Source organism: Rhamphochromis longiceps, linkage group LG23 (assembly GCF_057381845.1).
Source record: "Rhamphochromis longiceps isolate RC_006_pf linkage group LG23, R_longiceps_female_GT1.1, whole genome shotgun sequence".
NCBI classification, from domain to species: Eukaryota; Metazoa; Chordata; class Actinopteri; order Cichliformes; family Cichlidae; genus Rhamphochromis; species Rhamphochromis longiceps.
The window spans coordinates 27806604-27824966 of NC_140578.1; the positions used below are offsets into that span (position 1 = coordinate 27806604).

At 39.6% G+C, this 18363-nt stretch overlaps 2 protein-coding genes across 5 annotated transcripts in view; both read left to right on the forward strand.

The window, feature by feature from the left end:
• The first annotated feature begins 360 nt into the window (after positions 1–360).
• Positions 361–18363, forward strand: part of LOC146642103 (striated muscle preferentially expressed protein kinase-like) — a 63350-nt gene continuing 45347 nt past the window's right edge. For 2 of the 4 annotated variants that reach the window (XM_085399615.1, XM_085399618.1), the window contains exons 1-2: positions 361–803; positions 2280–2837. In XM_085399615.1, the coding sequence (XP_085255741.1) occupies positions 2453–2837 (385 nt within the window). In that variant the 5' untranslated portion in view covers positions 361–803; positions 2280–2452. Of the gene's footprint in view, positions 804–2279; positions 2838–8705; positions 9100–18363 lie in introns of those variants that run through there. The other 2 variants (XM_085399617.1, XM_085399621.1) reach the window with 2 other exon arrangements.
• LOC146642104 (uncharacterized) lies at positions 11453–14024 on the forward strand. The gene is made up of 2 exons (XM_085399625.1): positions 11453–12034; positions 12152–14024. Exons 1-2 carry the CDS (start codon positions 11729–11731, stop codon positions 13712–13714), a joined length of 1869 nt encoding a protein of 622 aa, XP_085255751.1. The 5' UTR covers positions 11453–11728; the 3' UTR covers positions 13715–14024.

Genomic DNA, 18363 nt, shown 5'->3' on the forward strand with positions numbered 1-18363 from the left:
ATTCCTCCCAGTTAGATTGTATCGTTATATCACTGCCCTACAGTTCTATGAATCACTCCTGTCTTTATTCTTAGACTTTCTTTTTATAGCAATTCCAACGGTCGGTCACACACACACACACACACACACACACACACACACACACACACACACACACACACACACACACACACACACACACACACACACACACACACAATGCTTGATAACATTATCTAAAGGGCTTGGAGTGTGAGTGCTTTGAGCATGCATGTGTGTGTGTGTGTGTGTGTGTGTGTGTGTGTGTGTGTGTGTGTGTGTGTGAGAGAATAGGTTATACATTGCAGGCTAGGAAATGTGACCTATCTGTGGTGGTGCAGCTGTCGTTCCCGACCTGCAGGAGTTGGGAGTGAAGCAGTGACAAGGGAGAGAAGGAGACAGATAACACGAACCGACTTGAGAACATTAAAGCCTAAAAAGGTTAAGGGTGTCGATTTTAAAAAGCACTTACATTTTCTTTTAATGGTAAAAACACAAGACCGGAAGGCCTGAGTCGTTTGACATTTAGGAAAAAAGGGATCTGTCTCTGTCTCACCTTCACCAGGGTTCAAGCTGTTGAAAGGGACCATGGCCGTGGCTGCTAATGCTACATGATCTAGGGTGGCCTTACACCTACAGCCCGTGCTCGCTGAGGACACTGAGAGACACGGGCTTTAGCAAATGATTTGAGATGAAACATTTTGCTCCATGGATCTTGTTACCTTAACATGGACTTTGCGGGGATGTCCAAAGGGATTCTTGTCGGCTTTGATGGCAAGAGAGAGGTAAGGTGCATTACTTTCTATTATATAGCCTATTTTAGGCGACTCCTTGGATCAGCATATGAAACATCATACATTAACACATGAAAGAAATACGCCAGCTATTCTTTAATTTTGCTTCTCCACTTGCTGTCATCTGGAGTGATCACTACACTTTTTCCTACACAGGCTTATGAAATTCTGCCCTTTAAATGGCAAAAAAATGTCATTTTATTGTCATAATTGAATAATTGAATGAATTTTTCCCTCATTTGATTAGTATTATTATCATTTAGAAAAAAATTGCCAACATTAACTGCAGGTAGGTGAAGGAAACCAAATCACGACCTTTGGCGTCACAGTCCTTTGACAACTTGTACCACTCTTCAAGCTACAGGCTGTTGTTTAGTCTAAGACCCACTAGAGGCATCCAAAAAGGTTCTAAAATTGGTTCTCCCTCCCGGCTACCACAGCTTGACTTCTCTGTGGTTCATCAGTTTCGTGGCACGGGTGCCAAAATGAGAGGACATACAATAATGACATACACATACAGTGACTGCTGAAAGTGTCCCTGCAGTGATTTCTAAGGCAGAATCCTCACTTTTTTTTGGACCTGAAGATCATGAGCATCCAGTATTGATTTTCAGCCTTTGTACAAAGAGATTTTTCCAGCTCTTCTGAATCTTTTGATGATGTTATGTTCTGCAGATGATGAAATATTCACAATCTTTACAGTTTTACATTGAGAAACATGTAAAACTATCATTATTATTATTATTAATAATAATAATGATAAAATAATAATAATATAAACATTATTATTCTCCTCTGCCCGTCTTTACTTAACTTACTTACATTAAACTTATTCATGTTACAAACATGTTACTATGGTAATGTGCCTCCAGCAGCTGCTTGTTAGTTCCACTTATTTTTCCAGGCTTTTGTGTTGCTGCTTCAAAATAAGCTAATATTTTGTATGAAATACTAAAATGTCCCAGTTTAAACATTTCATATGTTTTCTGTTCTCCGCCGTGAATAAAATATGGGTTTTTGAGATTTGCAAATCATTGCACTCTGTTTTTATTTACATTTTTCACATCATCCAATTTTTGGGGGGAATTGGGGTTATAAGGAAAGGTCACAGTTTGGGTTAAAACACATTAACAAGCTCAGTTTTCCCACTAAAGCCCGTAGTAAACCTGGGCTTCTCACAATTTCATAGGCTCTGCTGCAACAATATTCAGGTTTGCACTGAAGACCAGGATGCTTTTTTGTCACTTATAATGACTTTACTTTCACTTGGTATATAGAGACATTACAAAGGGTACAATCAGCCTCTTTTAAGCCATTTTAATAACCAGTTTCAAAATAATACATTTTATACATATTACAGAGTAAAAATATCTCTTTTTTGTTTGTTTATTTGGGTTTTTTTGGCATGTTGGGATCGGTAGATAACTTTGATGTCAGTGTGATAAATATACTCTGTTTTTTTTTCAGTTCCTGGTGCAACATCCCAGCTCAAACCCCCTATGCACTCCCAGTGAGCCCAGAGACATCTAAACTAATGGAGTCTTTCAGAAGAGGCATTCAATAAATGCAGTTCATCTTGATAACCCAGTCAATTGCCAGATAAGAAGTACAGTTAATTAAAAAGTCTTTAAGAAGTCAAGATGGCAGAAAGCCACGGTTCAAGTTCCAGTTCCAGTTCGAACATCCCTTCCAAGAGGGCCAAAATCAGCATTGACCACGTTCCAGAAAATGGGTCTAATATCCAAGAACCAGCAGCTCCGGTTTTTGTGCGTAAGCTCCGTAAAGCAGCAGTGGGAACAGGTTGTGATATCCGACTGAGGGTGTCAGTGCTGGGGCATCCGACACCTTCGCTGGCCTGGTACCGCAACGATGAGCTCTTATCTCCATCGGAAGCCCAGGACTCGGGTGGTCTCTGGATACGAGACTGCCGCACAAGTGATGCTGGCTTGTACACATGCGTGGCAACCAATGAGCTGGGAGAGGCAAGGTGCAGTGCCGTCTTGGCCGTCATGGACCTCGGTGAAGGTAATCACAAGGAGCTTAAACACATTGTTCCTATCAAAAGAAGCCATCATGATGAGGGATTTTAAAGCTTTAATGATATATAACTGATTCAGTAAGACCAACCGGTGATTTGCACAAATACTACACCAATAATCTTGTTAATCTTTATTGTCTTGAAACCTTATCCTACTTATTAAAAGTGCATTTAGACAAAACAACTGTCGACCCAAGTTCCAAGAGCCGAGATTGGGTTTTAAGTTTCATATAGTCAGCCCATCTTCTATGTCTGCAGAGCCTCACTGGGAAACACTTAAAATTAGCTTGTTGTATTCTCTCTGCTGCACAGCTGAACATTACAGAATATATATGCTATACAGTTCTTAACAAATTTATTAGGGTGTCTGGCATGAAAGCACAAAAACACAAATATTTTAGGAATCTGTCAAAAGCCTGTTGAAAACGAAATATTCTTATTTTTTAGGGACGTTGTATATTATTCTTGTATTTTGCACCTGTAACTAAAATCAGAAAACCTCCTGATAGACTGGGGAACATATCCTTCAAGACTTTAAGTAGACTGTCTACACGAACTGCCTGCCACTTATTGGTTGTATCACTAGTTTGACAACTTGCTATTTTGGCATATACAACCTGCGCAATGATATAATAATAATACAACAAAAATCAAGTAGATGTCAGCTTTAAACTTTCAGTCTCTGGTAGTAGACAAGTTCTTGGTTTTATGCTGATTTTATAATGCTGTACAAATAAGCACAATGATATTAAAGTCACTGTGTGGATTGTTCTGCAGATAAATAAGTGTGTGACGTGGTTTTTGCTTCAATACTGTAAATTCTCACTTTTAGTAGAAATGTCTTTTGACTGAAAATAAAGACCTCATATCTTGTTTACAAGATTTTTAAAATGCTGGTGTCAGTCATTCTGTATGGATTTTTGAATCTGCAGAAATGCTTGGGAAGGTAAATATTTCCAAGCCAATGCTTAACAGCTGATTGAACAGAAGACCGAGGCCGTGACGGCGCTGTAAAAAGTCATTTAGCTGTAAAGATACTGCTGCTTTTGCAGCTCTGTATCACTTCCAAAATTAGAACACTTGGCTGAGACAGTTTTGCTCAGGGTGACTGGTCTTGTCAGCATAAATTCACGCAGCAAGGCATGCGAGGCATAAGTTATGTATCTGGGAAAAAAGAAAAGATCAGTCCCATCTGTCACATCTTCAACATCAGTTTTTCCAACTCCCACATGGTGACATCTTGTCAGTGCAGTGTAATGCAGCTACTTTAAGTGCAGGCTATGAAGTGAAGTAGTCAGAATGAAAAAGGTAGCATGTAGCAGATACTGCTGCATGAAAGCACATAAGATTTAGTGTCTTTGTCAAAGACATTTCACAATCATGGACTGTCTAACAGTCTGCTTGTCTAAATTTTTTTGTTTCTTCACACCAATGTTGGTCAAGTTACTTGAAAAAAGTAATTAGTTACCAATTACTGATTACTTCTCCAGAAAAGTAATCCCATTATTTTACTGATTACTTATTTTCAAAAGTAATTAGTTACTTAGTTAATTAGTTACTTTTAAAAAACATAATACACAACCTAAATACGTAGCAATAGAAGCAATAAAACTTTCAGCCCAGTTCTATTTTTTTATGCATAATCAAATGGAAAGCCTCTTTTTAAAAAATGTTTTATTAGTTTTAATCTTTTAATTTTATGCACATTGCATTAAGCAAAATTTATATATGCAACTGTCTTTGAAATTAAGAAATTGTTGAACATTTAAACCTATTTTCTGCATATTCCAGCATATAAAATAAAATAATGATTTGTGTTTACACTCACTCTTTCAAATAGATGCAAGTAAAACACAAAAAAATAAATAAATAAAATCAAAGATCCAGCGGCACTGAGTCCTGTCGCAGCGGTCATGTCAGCGGGGTGATCTGTGAATTTCACATTCATGTGGCGGCTTGCTGGGTGCTTCCTGCTGAGGAAAGAAGTTTTCTTCCCCCGCAGAGTGAACAGCGGACGCTAATGTTTTTGTCACTTTTTACGGAAAGTCAAAGTAATGTCAGTACTTCCAAGCTTTAAACGCTGCATGGTCGTACTCTCTCCCGCACTCCATATTATCCATTGTTGATCTACACATGTCTGTTGCTGCGACGGGCATCGCACGCGCTTACGTCAGTGTCATGAGATGCTATCACAAACAAAATCACGATGGTTTACTAACGCAGTAACGCAGCGTGTTTACAGGAAAGTAACAGTTATCTAATTACTTTTTTTTTTGCAATAGTAATCCCTTACATTACTAGTTACTTGAAAAAAGTAGTCAGAAATACAATAACGCAGCCCATCTTGGCTCCACGGTGCTGTTACCTACTGGAGAAGGAACATACTACCAGATTGTACACTAAAAAAAGGATTATTCATAATTTAGAGTAAAATACAACAAAAATATGTAAAATAAAAGGTTTATTTATTCAAATATTCAATCATTAAAGAAAACATGCTTGATATAAAGTGAATGCATATCATGAAATTTACCATTTTATATTGTACTTACATAAAAAAAAATTACATGAAAATCTTACATATTATCAAATTACATCGTTTTCTGTGGGGTTACTAAAGTATTCTGATTCTGACCACTTAAAACCAACATTTTGGGCACAAATGTCACATTAAACTTCACATGAATCCAAGTCTTTCAGTGCCTTTAGTAGACAGTCAGAGCACTGGACCTAATTTTCCAAGCTTATCTCTGTGATGTTTAGTAGGTTTGAACACTCACAGCCAGTTTGCATCATCACTTTGAGTGCTTTGTGTGGCTTGCCGTGCGATCATTGTATTGCTGGGAACATTTCGTCACAGTCTCGGTGCCCTGTCCTGTCTACAAATTTGACTGCTGAGCTCACATGTCAGCAACTCTCACACTATGAGCTGGCACGTACGGTCCAGCTGGTGCACTGTATCACTCAGCTCCTCTGCACTCTCTGTCTCTCTCTTCTGGTTTTGATCTATCACGGCTACCTACCTCTTTACGGCTACCTACCTAATATCGTTATCTTATTCTCCCTCTGCTCATTTTGGACTGATTGAAAATGATCCTCAACATTAAGCCGTGCATAGTTTCTCAGTTTGTTTGCTTTAGTTTTTTCTCCTTATGCACAGAGCAATACACTTAACACCTTAAATCAGACTTAAATCACTAAAATAAAGAACTAAGTTGGATGTGACTGTCGTGGGACACAACAGTCACGTGGACCTCTCTTGCTTTTTCCTATTTTCTGAAACATACTTCATATACACTGCTGGCATGTTCAGATTATTAAACATGGCCAAATATTCAAATAATAAGCTCATGGGCAAATAATCGCTAAGAGCCAAAAGCTCAGGCTGCTCTAAATATTCACTTTCAGGCTTCTTTTTTTAAACTCTGGTGTAGTGGTTAAAACATTTGCTTGGCAAACGAAAGGCTGTTGGTTCAATTCCAGCCAGAGATGGGGTTACATCAGGAAGGGCGTAAAACTCAACCTGCCAAATTGAACCTGTGTAGCTACATGTGGCGACCTCTTGTGGCAAAGAAATTGCTGAAGGTAGCTTTCTGTCTATGTGATAACAAAGACAGCATAAATTCGATTTAGAGGACATAATGATATACTTGCACATGTCAAACAGGGGCCTAAATTGGACAAAAGAGGCTTTGTTTCTCTTTTTTTCTTGCTACTTACGTGAAAACCAGCAATTCACTGTTGCCTCTCTATTTTTATCCATCCTGTAGGTTTTATTTTCTTATCTTCCTGACCACTGCCTCCCTCTTACATCTCCCCTCTTCTCACTCTCCTTGTGGTTATTTATGGCCCGGTATGTGCCGTGCCGGCCAGAGGGCTCGTGCTCTAGTGATGTGTGGATGCCGTCGGCCCCCTTCTCTGATTGCACCAGCAGACATCACAGATAATTATAGCTTCGCCACGGTCAAGACGCAGCACTGTCACACTCAATCACGCTCAGCTTGATGAATAAAGAGAAAAGGAGGGTGCGCTGGGATTGGAGGGGCTTAGTGTATACTTGCCCATGTGGGAACAGTCACTGCGTGTTCTGGCTGCTTTTGAGCATCACTCAGTGAGTCAGACACTCAGGTCTGTCACTTTAAGATATCATCCTGAGCGATCAGACCAACCAGAAACCAGAGCGGTCCAGTGTCACGAGCCCACACTGCTTTATTAATGTCACCTTCTGTCGTACAGCATTAATGTGCCGTCACACATCATAAGGCTGGATTAGCAGTTTGATGAAACAGCAGGAAATGGCAAATTGACCATCATTTGTTTTTTTATTAAGCTACTTTTACAGTAAATTATTGTAAAAACTGTGACACAGTGGTGTGAGTGAACATGTCAGGCACGACTTGCAGTTACTGATAAGGTAACATTTGAAAAGTTCTTTAGAAAAAGGCACCCAAGCTTAGGTAAGGACATAAAGGACATCCAGAGACATCTAAGGGTTCATAACACATAACACAGCTACAACTTTGCTTTAATCTTTGTTTTTTTCTTGCTCTGGCTGCAATATTATTCTCAGACGTTCAGTTTACATTTAAGGTGGAACTTGATAAATCCTGTTGACAATGACTTCCAAGTGTTATTTGCAAAGCTGCCAAATACAAGCCAAAGGACGGAAAAGCAGGCAGTTAAATAATTTCTGCATTTGCTTTGTTTTTACACGGGTGATGTCTGTTTTTTAGATATTCTTACTCTCTCAAGAGCTTCACAATTTAATCTGTCTCACAGGGAGTTTAAAAAGTTGAGGTACTTGAAAGACGCAATCAGTAAATTTATCCACAGAATATTACTGACATCCAGCGACGATGGACGAAAGACTTGCTAACAATGCAAAGTGGGCAAATCCCGAGATAGGTTTTTCTCCACTTTGAGACGAACAGTTGAAGTCATTATCAATGAGGGCTAATGCTACTGTTGGCTGACATACGACAAGCTAGGAATACATTACAAGGTTATCTAGGTAACTAAAACCTGGAATGTCATCTAGCAGTTTACACTAACATAAAGAAAGAATGTGTACTATCAACATGGGCTAATAAGTAAATCAGAGGAGCCCAAGATGCCATAGATGATGACCGAACAACAAAGACATGTTGTCTATACAGCCAGGTGAAAAATCATCGGCTCAGTCACACACGGTGATTTAAAAAATTTCTTTCTGGATGCAGATGATCAGTTAAAATGTTTGAAAGATGTACAAAGTGGAGCTCCAACCAATATAAAAGCCAGTCACGGTGGTATGGAAGGTATAGTCACAGAAGGTTCAGTCCTGCTGTACAAGACTAACAATAACACCGTGATCAGGTTTGTTATTCTTATTCAGGAAACAGCAATGTCACTGAATTCCACAGTCACTCATATACTTGTGTTAATCTTTCCATCCGGCCACAGAGTTCAGTTTAAACTTCATCTTTAAGTGGGACAAGGCTACAGTGTTATAAAAACCTCTAGCATCAAGGTTCATGAGCACATAGCTGTCTGAAATAGGGCCGCCACTCTTCGGCAATCCTCCCCGTAACTGTCTCATTGTCCCATAATGCATGAGGTGTTATACTATATCATTAATGGTGCATTACAACATATCTGCCATGCACTAGAGTTTCAAAACTGCCCATGGTCCAAACAGAGCGACTCACAGAGGACAGGAAAGGTCGTTCTGTGTTGCCGTGTGTTTAATCTCCTGCTATAACCAAGGGTGGGCAAGTGCTGTGAAAGGGGGTGCAGAGGGAAAGTACAACTGTAGGGGGTGAACTATGCAGGACTTGAAATAGACCACTGAAGTTGGCAGTCAACGTTAGGACTTCAGGGGGTACAGGGAGAGGGGTATGGGCTGAACATGACAAAGTTTGGAGGTTTAGCAGCTATCTTAAGGTGGTGCATCGTTGCAGGACTACTTCCCCATTTCATGCTAGAGAAGAAGCCATTTTGAGGCATCTTTATAAGAAAAAGACGATTCTGAGAAATGAAGGCCTTTTGGAAAAATTTGGGAAGTTCCTATGTTCTCAGCAAGGTTTTAATAGAAAAGAGCTTGTGCTGGAAGAAATTATTTTGGGCAGGAGTAGCCATCTGGTTGGGTTTTTAAAGGATTTTACAAGAGAAAAACACGAGCCATGTCCAGGAAGGAGCTACTCGATGCACGAAAAGCTTTGAGGAGCTTTAGGGAAGGTGTGAGTGGGCCGAGAAGCAAGAAACAAAGAGGTGAGTGGGAGATGGCATCAACACAAACGATGTACTACGACCAAAAAAATCTTATTTTTGTGGTGCTGAAGTAAGAGAATGATCATATTATTGCAGGGAGTTATAGTGTGCATACTCAACTAAGTGGAACAGCTGTAATGGAAATGAAAACAAGGCAATACACTTGAGGCCGCTATTGTTCCTGCTTAATTGGATTCAGTGTGTCTCTGTTGTGTCTTTGAAGGATAATGGTTTGTACTGCAGGCTTTACTTCAAGGTACACCAATCCTGTTTTATGAAATTATTAATATAGCAGTTGCCTATAAACTGATTTTCTTTGAATTTTAACTGGTTTAGATTTGATGTCAAAAAAGCACAAATTAAAATTGGACTCACAGAATGATCACCAGCTAAATCTGAGCATTTCCTGTTGCTTTTAAAGGTTTCTGTGCATATACAGTCTTATACAGGATTAACATGAACATGGAAATACCTGAAATGTATGTTTTAAGTCAGCACTTTTATGGAAATCTTACCTATGTGCTTTTAGTTGTTGTTGATGTTAAGTTTGTGGGCAAACATTAATGTCACGGTTCTGGGTCCGTTGGACCCAGTATTTTGAGTTTATTGTGTTTTGATTTAAGTTTGCATCAGGGATTGTGTTCTTGTTCTCTTGTCGTGTTATGGTAATATTTATGTCTATTTAGAGTTCCATGTTTCTGTTTATCTGGGTCTAAGATGTGGGTTTAGTTTCATATGTCATTTCAAGTCTGTCTCTGTCTAGTCTGTGTCTTAGTAAAGTGTGTTTTGTTTCCTGTTTTATTGTGAAGGTCTGCGTCTCATGTGAGTGTGTTCATTTTTACCTTTGTCTCGTCTTGTTGATTATTCCCAGCTGTGTCCACCACCTGTGTGTAATTCCCCTGTAGTTCTCTGTGTATTTAAGTCATGTCTTCCGTCATTGTTGTTGCTGGTCCGTCTGTGTTTCCACCCTGCGTCATCTGTGTGTTTCCCTGCCGTCACCATCTTGTACCGTCGTCCACCTTGCTTCATGTTTGAGTTCCGGTTTGTATTCAGTAGTTTAGTTGTCTCCAGTCTAGTTTAGTTCGTGCTCCATTTGCTGTTTGTCTATATTTATTTCGTGTCCAATAAACCACCTTCACTCCTCCACTACTGCCTGCAATTGGATCCTCATTTATTATTTTTATACGGCTCATCTCACTCGCCGTGACAATTAAACCTAATGTCTCCTAACTCAATGCCTCGGTAGCCATATACAGCATGGCATTCGACCCGGACCTCTTGTATGGATTAAACTGCCATACTGGAGCAGAAATAATCTGTCGCTCCTTGATGATTTCACATTCTCTAAACATTTTGTTCAAGTGGATTAAGGATGTGGGACAATTAATTAGTTTCTCTGGTCTCACGAGGCAGCTGAGGCAATATGTGAGGGTAAAGCTTGCGCTGTTTAGCCTCTGGTCTGGCGAATGCTGTGTTCCAGCCTGCTGGTACACAGTCATTCACAGTAACCCTCAGGGATTTGGTCAGGATTAGGTGGTAGGATCAGGTTTCACTGTGACTGTCAACGCTGGCCACTGTCATTTGGGATTTCCAAAGTACTTCACAAACTGAACTGAATCATCATCCTGTAGCTCCTGAAGGTTTTTTGTTTGTTTATCTGGCAGCATATAAAGATCTCTTGTGAGAATTCTTCATAATTTTGCAGGCTTCACACATTACTTTCAACATTTACTGTGAGACTTTAAGTCTGGTCTGCTGGCAGTTTCATATATCAAATCTTAAAAAAAAACAACAACCAGCAAATGTCAATAATCTTGGGCTCGGTGAATAAGACGCCCTTTGTAGAATTTTGAAATGCAATAAGTCTCTTCTTCGTATATCATCTGTCCATAGCAAGATTACCCCCCCCCCCCTCCCAAAAAAACAAACAAAACAGAACTCACATTTTTACTTTAGACTCATAAAAACCTCTAAATTAAACAATAAATACCTGCCTTGTAACACCGAGCCTGCAAACACGGGTGTTACTGAACCTCGACCAATATAGATGCAACATAAATAAAGCATAACAAATTCTACAGCTATTTCCGCTACGGCAGTACCACGCAACCTCTTTGGTGCTATGCTTGGCAACCTTTAAAAAATGATGTAGGGGAGACCGGGGATAGTTGTAACGTGGGTCAGTTGTAACACTTTTAATTTCTCCAATCAGGGCTAAGTTTCAAATCATGTGATTCACTCGGTACATGCGCAATTCAGTTCTTCCATCACTGGTGAAAAATCAGCACCCTTCGACAAACACAGACAATTTTAGAAGAAAAAAACTAATTTGTATGCCAAAAAGTAAGTTTTTTGACTTTATTTCATTTTCTAATAGCACTAACTGCTTTGCAGTTAAACTCATCAAACTTAAATTATGTTATTTGTATGTCTATGGGGATATATTCTGTGCATGTCTTTAGTGCTAATGTTTTAGGTGTTAGCTGTAATGCGAACTAGATCGTGGCTATAGGAGTCTGGGTCAGTTGTAACAGCAACAGCCTGGGTTAGTTGTAACAACCACGCAAATGTTACAACTTACCCCACTATTACTTTAACTCATATTTTTTTGTTTTCTTTGAATTACAGTATGCCTAGGTCATGGAAAAGACAGACTGACCGAGGGGTGCCACTCAGTATTTTGGAGAGAGCATCAAATGATGTTAGAAATCAGGGAAAGTCCACCAGATCTGTGGCAAAATTGTATGGCATTTGCCATGTCACTTTGCACCGATTTTGTAAAGAGAGGAAGAAGCTGGAAGAGCAGGGATCAATGGAACTCCCACCTGTAGGATACCATAGTGGAAAGAAGGTCTTCACTGATAAACAAGAGAAGGAATTAACAGAATACCTGATGAGAGCTGCAGATGCATTTTATGGACTATGTCCACGTGAGGTAAGCAGATAGGAAGCAATAAAGGATAAGACAAGGGAAAGTTAGAAATTTGTAATGGTAGCAATTTAAAATATAGTATATCAGAAATACTAACATATTTCGTGATTAAAATTACAGGTAAAAGAACTGGCATATCAGCTTGCAGTGAAACATGGATGCAAATATCCAAAGTCATGGGACAAATTCTCAAGGGCTGGACCAGACTGGTTCTCAGCCTACATGAAACGAAACCCAACTTTGTCCATTAGAAGTGCTGAGGCTACAAGTCTGGCACGGGCCACCAGTTTTAATCAACACAATGTAGCAATGTTTTTCCAAAAATTTGATGAAGTGCTAAAGAGACACACCTTAACAGCAAATGACATATGGAATATTGATGAGACTGGCATAACAACTGTGCAAACCCCGGACAGAGTGATTGCAAAACGTGGCACTAAACAAGTTGGTGCAATGACATCGGCAGAGAGAGGTTCACTGGTCACCCTTGCATGTGCAGTTAATGCCATTGGCAACACAATTCTTCCAATGTTTGTGTTCCCACGCATACGTTATGCAGACCACTTTGTCAGAGATGGGCCAGTAGGAAGTATTGGCAGTGGAAATAAGTCAGGATGGATGCAAGAAACAGAGTTCCTCATCTTTTTAAAGCACTTTGCAAACCACACCAAGGTCAGCAATGAAAAAAAAGTGATTCTTCTCATGGATAACCACAGTTCACACCTGTCAATTGCAGCCATTGACTTCTGCAAGAGCAATGGAATTGTGATGCTCACATTTCCCCTTCACTGCAGTCACAAACTCCAACCACTTGACAGGAGTGTTTATGGCCCACTGAAAAAGATGGTGAACAGTGCAAGTGATTCCTGGATGAGAATGAATCCAGGAAAGACCATGACAATATATGAAATACCAGGTCTTATCAGGACGGCACTTCCAGCAGCAGCTACACCAAAGAATATACAGGCTGGATTCCAGTGCTGTGGAATTTGGCCATACAATCCAAACATATTTGAAGAAAGTGACTTTGCTCCATCACAGGTCACAGATCGTCCTTCTCCAGCAGTCCATATGGACATTTCTCCAGCTGACCAACAGTCTGCTCCTATTGCTGCTCATCTCACCAGTCCTACAGCTGACGACATGACCACTCCTCCAGATGCTCACATCTCCAGTCTCCCAACTGACCTCCAAGCTGCTCCCTCATCAGGCTGTGATGAAAACCCACAGACCTCCTTGGGCTTTAACCCAGAAGATGTGCGACCCTTACCAAAAGCTGGACCTAGAAAAACCCCTTCAACGGGAAGAAAAAGGAAACAAACAGCAATACTCACTGATACACCAGTTAAGATGGCCCTTGAGGCAGAACAGAGAAGCAGGAAAATAAGTTTTCCAAAGAAGAGGCTGTGCCAGAAAAAAGGCAAATCCACTCCCACAAACCTAAAACAATCCAAGCTTTCCACATCACGAAAGAAAAATCAGAAAATGAAAAACACTGAACAGGACAACACAGATTCCTCAGATGCTGATGAGAATTTCTGTATTGTGTGCATGGAAAACTTCAATAACTCAAAGCCAGAAGAAGCTTGGGTTAAGTGCCTGACCTGTGCACTGTGGGCGCATGAGGCCTGCACTCCAGGACAGCCATACATCTGTCACCACTGTGATTCTGATGGTGATTAAAAACTTGACAGAAACACATACAGTTCATTTGATGAAGCTGGTGCACAGCTACATTTTTTCAGGTTAATTATTATGTTCAAATGTGGCAAGAGTTGTCGGTTATAATCCCCACCGAGCCAATGAAGACTCAATGAAGGCCAACCAAAAGTATTGAAAAATTCAGTTGGTGAAAAGTTTTTGTTACAGTATGTTCAAAATCTATATTTCTGCACTCTGTCACACACTCCTACACACACTCACAAACACACAAATAGCTACATAAATGTTTATAAGTGCATTCAGGTGTTGAATAAAATAGATTACATCTTAAGATTTTGTCAGTACCCTTATTTCATTGTGTTACATCTCACCCCGGGGTATGTTACAACTAACCCAGACTATGGGGTTAATTGTAACATTTCACTCTTTGTGTTTGAGAGCATACCATGCAATGGGTAATTGTGCTGCAGAGAAAATAGCTGCACTATTTAATAGCAGAGACATGTAAATACTTTGCATTAAATTTTGAATCCACTACCTTAAAAGAGCTCCAAGCTACAGACAGAAATGTCAAAAATGTTACAACTATCCCCGGTCTCCCCTAGTTTGCATTTTGTAATAGTATCCAACATTGGAAACTCCAGGATAGAAAGGATGAGTATTAGCACTGTTTGTAACAAGTTTCAGTCAGCATATGGAATAGAAAAAGGACCTTGTTTTTTGTTTTGTTTTTTACACATATTTAATGATTGAACAATGGCGTACACTCAAAATTTCATGAGCTTTTTTCTTTTTGCTGATCTCAGAAGAGATCAGCAAGTGGTTCATTGTTTGAAAAGCTTGAGGAAAAAAAACACTATTTTTGTTGTCTATTGTCCATTGTTTTTTTTTTTTCAATCTTACAACATTTTTCAAAGAAAAGTAGATGAACAGCTTATGGGATTAGGATAGCTAGACAAATTTTTAAAGTGGGCCTGTTATGCTTAACCTTATTGTATCAAGTCCTATGAAAATTGACGTTTCTGCAAGACCCCACGATCCAGTGGCTTGTAGAACCACTTTTAATGGCAATAAGTTGAAGTAATTGTGTACTGTATGACTTTATCAGTCTCTTGCATTTTAATTTGCAGGCATTCATTTATCCATCGCTGTTTTAAGGTCTCATCACAGCATTTCAATTAGGTTGAGGTCTGGACTTTGACTTGGCACCTTGATTTTTCTTTTTTTCTTTTTAGTAATTCTATTGCAGATTTGATGCTGTGCTTGGGATCATTGTCCTGCTTCATGACCCAATTTCAGCCAAAATTAAGCTGTAGGACAGATGTCCTCACATTTGACTCTAGAATACTTTGTTATACAGAGGAGTGCGTGGTCGGCTCAGTGACTGCAAGGTGCTCAAGTCCCGTGGCTGCAAAACAAGCCCAAATCATCACCCCTCCAGCATTATGCTTCATAGTTGGTATGAGGTGTTTGTGCTGATCTGCTGGGTTTGGTTTTGTGCATTATGATGATTATAACATCTCTACTTAGGTCTTGTCTGTCCAAAGGACATCGTTCCATAAGTCTGGTGGTTTGTTCAGATGCAACTTCAGATGCTCATACTGAACATGGATGAAGTTTTTAAAAATGAGGTCAGTTACCTTTGCTTTGTGAGGGCCAACCAATCAGGAGCAAGGCTTCTTAAAGGGAGGGGGAAGCCAAGATTCCAAGAAATAAGAAGTCTTTTTCGACTGTGAATTTGAAAAAGATTAAGCTGGAAAAGGCAGAGATTGGTTTATCAATACAATAAATAATCAACAGATCTTTTGCTGTTGGGTCAGCTGAATTTGCTTAACAAACCTGGTTAAAAATGAAGATGCGGTCTGCTGAGGAAAACAGAAATGGTGTGATCACAGTGTAGTCTAACAGCAGCAGAATCTGTTTTCAGTTGCAGGGAGATTATGCCAGCCTTGCTGCTGATAAAGCTGTATGCCTGGAAGGCATCCATCAAGTCTTCTCCACAGAATGCAGCCTCTGTCACAAAATCAATGGGTTTCCGTGAAGTCTGCTTTCTCTCTTGTTGCTTTAAGCTAATTAAACTGTACCATGCTCCAAATTGCACCTGTCCGAAGTCTTTTTAATGCTCATTCACGGTTTGCTATCTCTCCGTGCATGTTGACATTGCAAGAAAACAAATTTTGCTCTGAGTTGATTCAGCTGAGACGTTTATATCTGATTTTCAGGAGAAAATATGAGCCCATTTGGTTTTCACAGATGTGTCTGAAACATATCAGAGGCCATTAATAAGGATTCTGTCTATGTATGCTGAAGGTCTGAGCAGTGCATCGAACAGTGATGTTGCCTGAAGCTTCAAAGAAACCAGATTCAAAGTAAGATAGATAGCATGCACCAATCATATCTAATTATCCGTTCTTAATGGCTGACAGTGTATGATATCCCAGCCAGAGATTGGTTGCAGCTGCCTCGTTGTGGCTTTTAGTGAGTATAAAAAAAACCCACCTCATGAGTTTCTTCCTAGCAGCTCTGCCACCGTATCTAGATTTTCATTGGATGATGGTCATGGAAACTTGTGTTTTGATGGGCTTATTGATCTGGGGGGCGTTTGAACTGTTACTTGGGGGTGTATCCCATATCACGCATAAAGCATTGGTATCGATTGCTTTGCTTTCTCTGTTGGACTGAATGCCTCTGGCCACTGGTGATGGATGGAGGAGGAAGCGAGGCGAGCGAGGGTGAATAGAGGGAGGTTTGTTAAAATAACAATGGGAAACTGAAATCCGTTGCATCTGGGCTTGCATTTTAGTGAAAACCTAGTTTGGGATGTTTTGAGGAGAAGAATATATCTTTCACAGCTGGGTGACAGTCATCGGATAAATGCATCGAGAGGGAAAAAGCTAATAACTAGAATTAAAACCCACGTTCAGAGAGCGGCCCGACTGGAGTCAATCTCACATATTGTGCGTTTGCACGTCCACAAGCAGTAACATGCTTAACTTAACAACGCTAAAAAACATGTTATTTGGCAAAGCACGTCAGCAGGGATAGAAAAGGTGTGCTGATATGTGGATGCTTACTATGGGTGGTTAGAGGGAAAAAAAAGATCTGTGTCTGCCTGTTATTATTTTTAGATCCATGTGATAGAGGAGGGAGTACAGAAACTTCTGAAAGAACAATTAATTCAATCCAGAGAAAGAGGTTTAATGGAGGAGGTGGTTGGACGGTTGGTGCAATAGTCTTGTGACCTTTTCTTAAAAAAAAAAAAAAGACATCCTGGAGGGGAGTGTTTCATAATATTCTCTTTGATTTGCAGAAGCCTCTAAGTAGAAAAAGAATTTCATCAATAGTCATTTAGAGCGGTAATAACAAGAGAAATGTTGAAGAAAGAGTGCATCTTTCAGCTTTAATACATTTAACTGTTCCAAATTTTAAAAGACAATTTGTCACTAAGCAACAGAGTTGTGTGGTGGTTAGCATTGTCACCTCAAAGCAAAACAGGCCAGGGCCTTTCTGTGTGTTTGGTGATTGTAATTTGACCATGGCAGTAGTAGAGGGCCTAGTTGGATAAGCGAATGGACTAGTACATAACACTTTTGGGTGACTACTTGCCTCATTCATCCAATCACACACACTCACAAAGATACTTTGACACGCAGACTGGAGTAGCTGGGGATTGAACCACTGATTTTACAATGAGTAAGATAAGATAAGATTATATGTTTTACAGCTTGCAACTCTAATGTCTCATCTCACCACTCTCAACAACTTAATTTCCAGGTGCACAAAGTTGGCTTTTTAACAGAAAAATCTATAATGGACTGACATGATGGCAGACAGATAAAGTTTGTGACCCTAACTCTAGTGGAAAATGCAGAGCACTTAGGAATGAAGCAACAGAAACAGATAGACTTTATTTAGGAGTTGATAAAGACCAGTGAACCTAAAAGGAAACCAACAATGTTTTAAATCTCTCTACGACGATATCTGCAAACAGTATGCAAAATATTTGCATCTCTGTCAAAAGGGAGCTCCAGCGTAGGATCAAACTCAAACCATATTAAGAAAGATATGCAAATACACACAATAAACATGACTAGTGGCCTGCTAAGAAAAACATCCACGTTCCTTATGTTGCTTGAACAATTGAACAATACATGTGAGTGCGGTCATATGCAAAGTGAATATGTTGTTTTTCCCCAAACCCTCAGTAGATCAAAAAGCAACCATTTGAGATGGTAACTGTAATGGTGATTCAGAGACTCTGCACTTGTAGCAAAATGCTGAGATGTGTGGCAAACTAAATAAGTAGGTGGCTAAACTGAGGAGATGACGCGCATGTAAAGTAGACCCCCGTAATAAGGTAAAAAAGCAGCTTCCACAAGTTTTTTTTCTTGGAGTTAAAAAGTAAAGAAAGAATTAGTCTCAATGTAAAAATCTGTCTTCACTTTAATGTTCCTAATATTAAAGAAAACCTTGCTACTATCAATGGACTTACAAGTGAGTGTAAAAATCTCCTATTAAACCCTAAAAACTCTGTGGGTGAGCCATGGACAAGACTTGTGGATGACTGGTAGTTTTTGGTTTCCATTTGTAGGCTGTTTATAAAGGAATGGAATTTTGTTTCCATGGAGGGAATAATCACAGTAAAAAGTAAAAGAGGGAGTAACACTTGC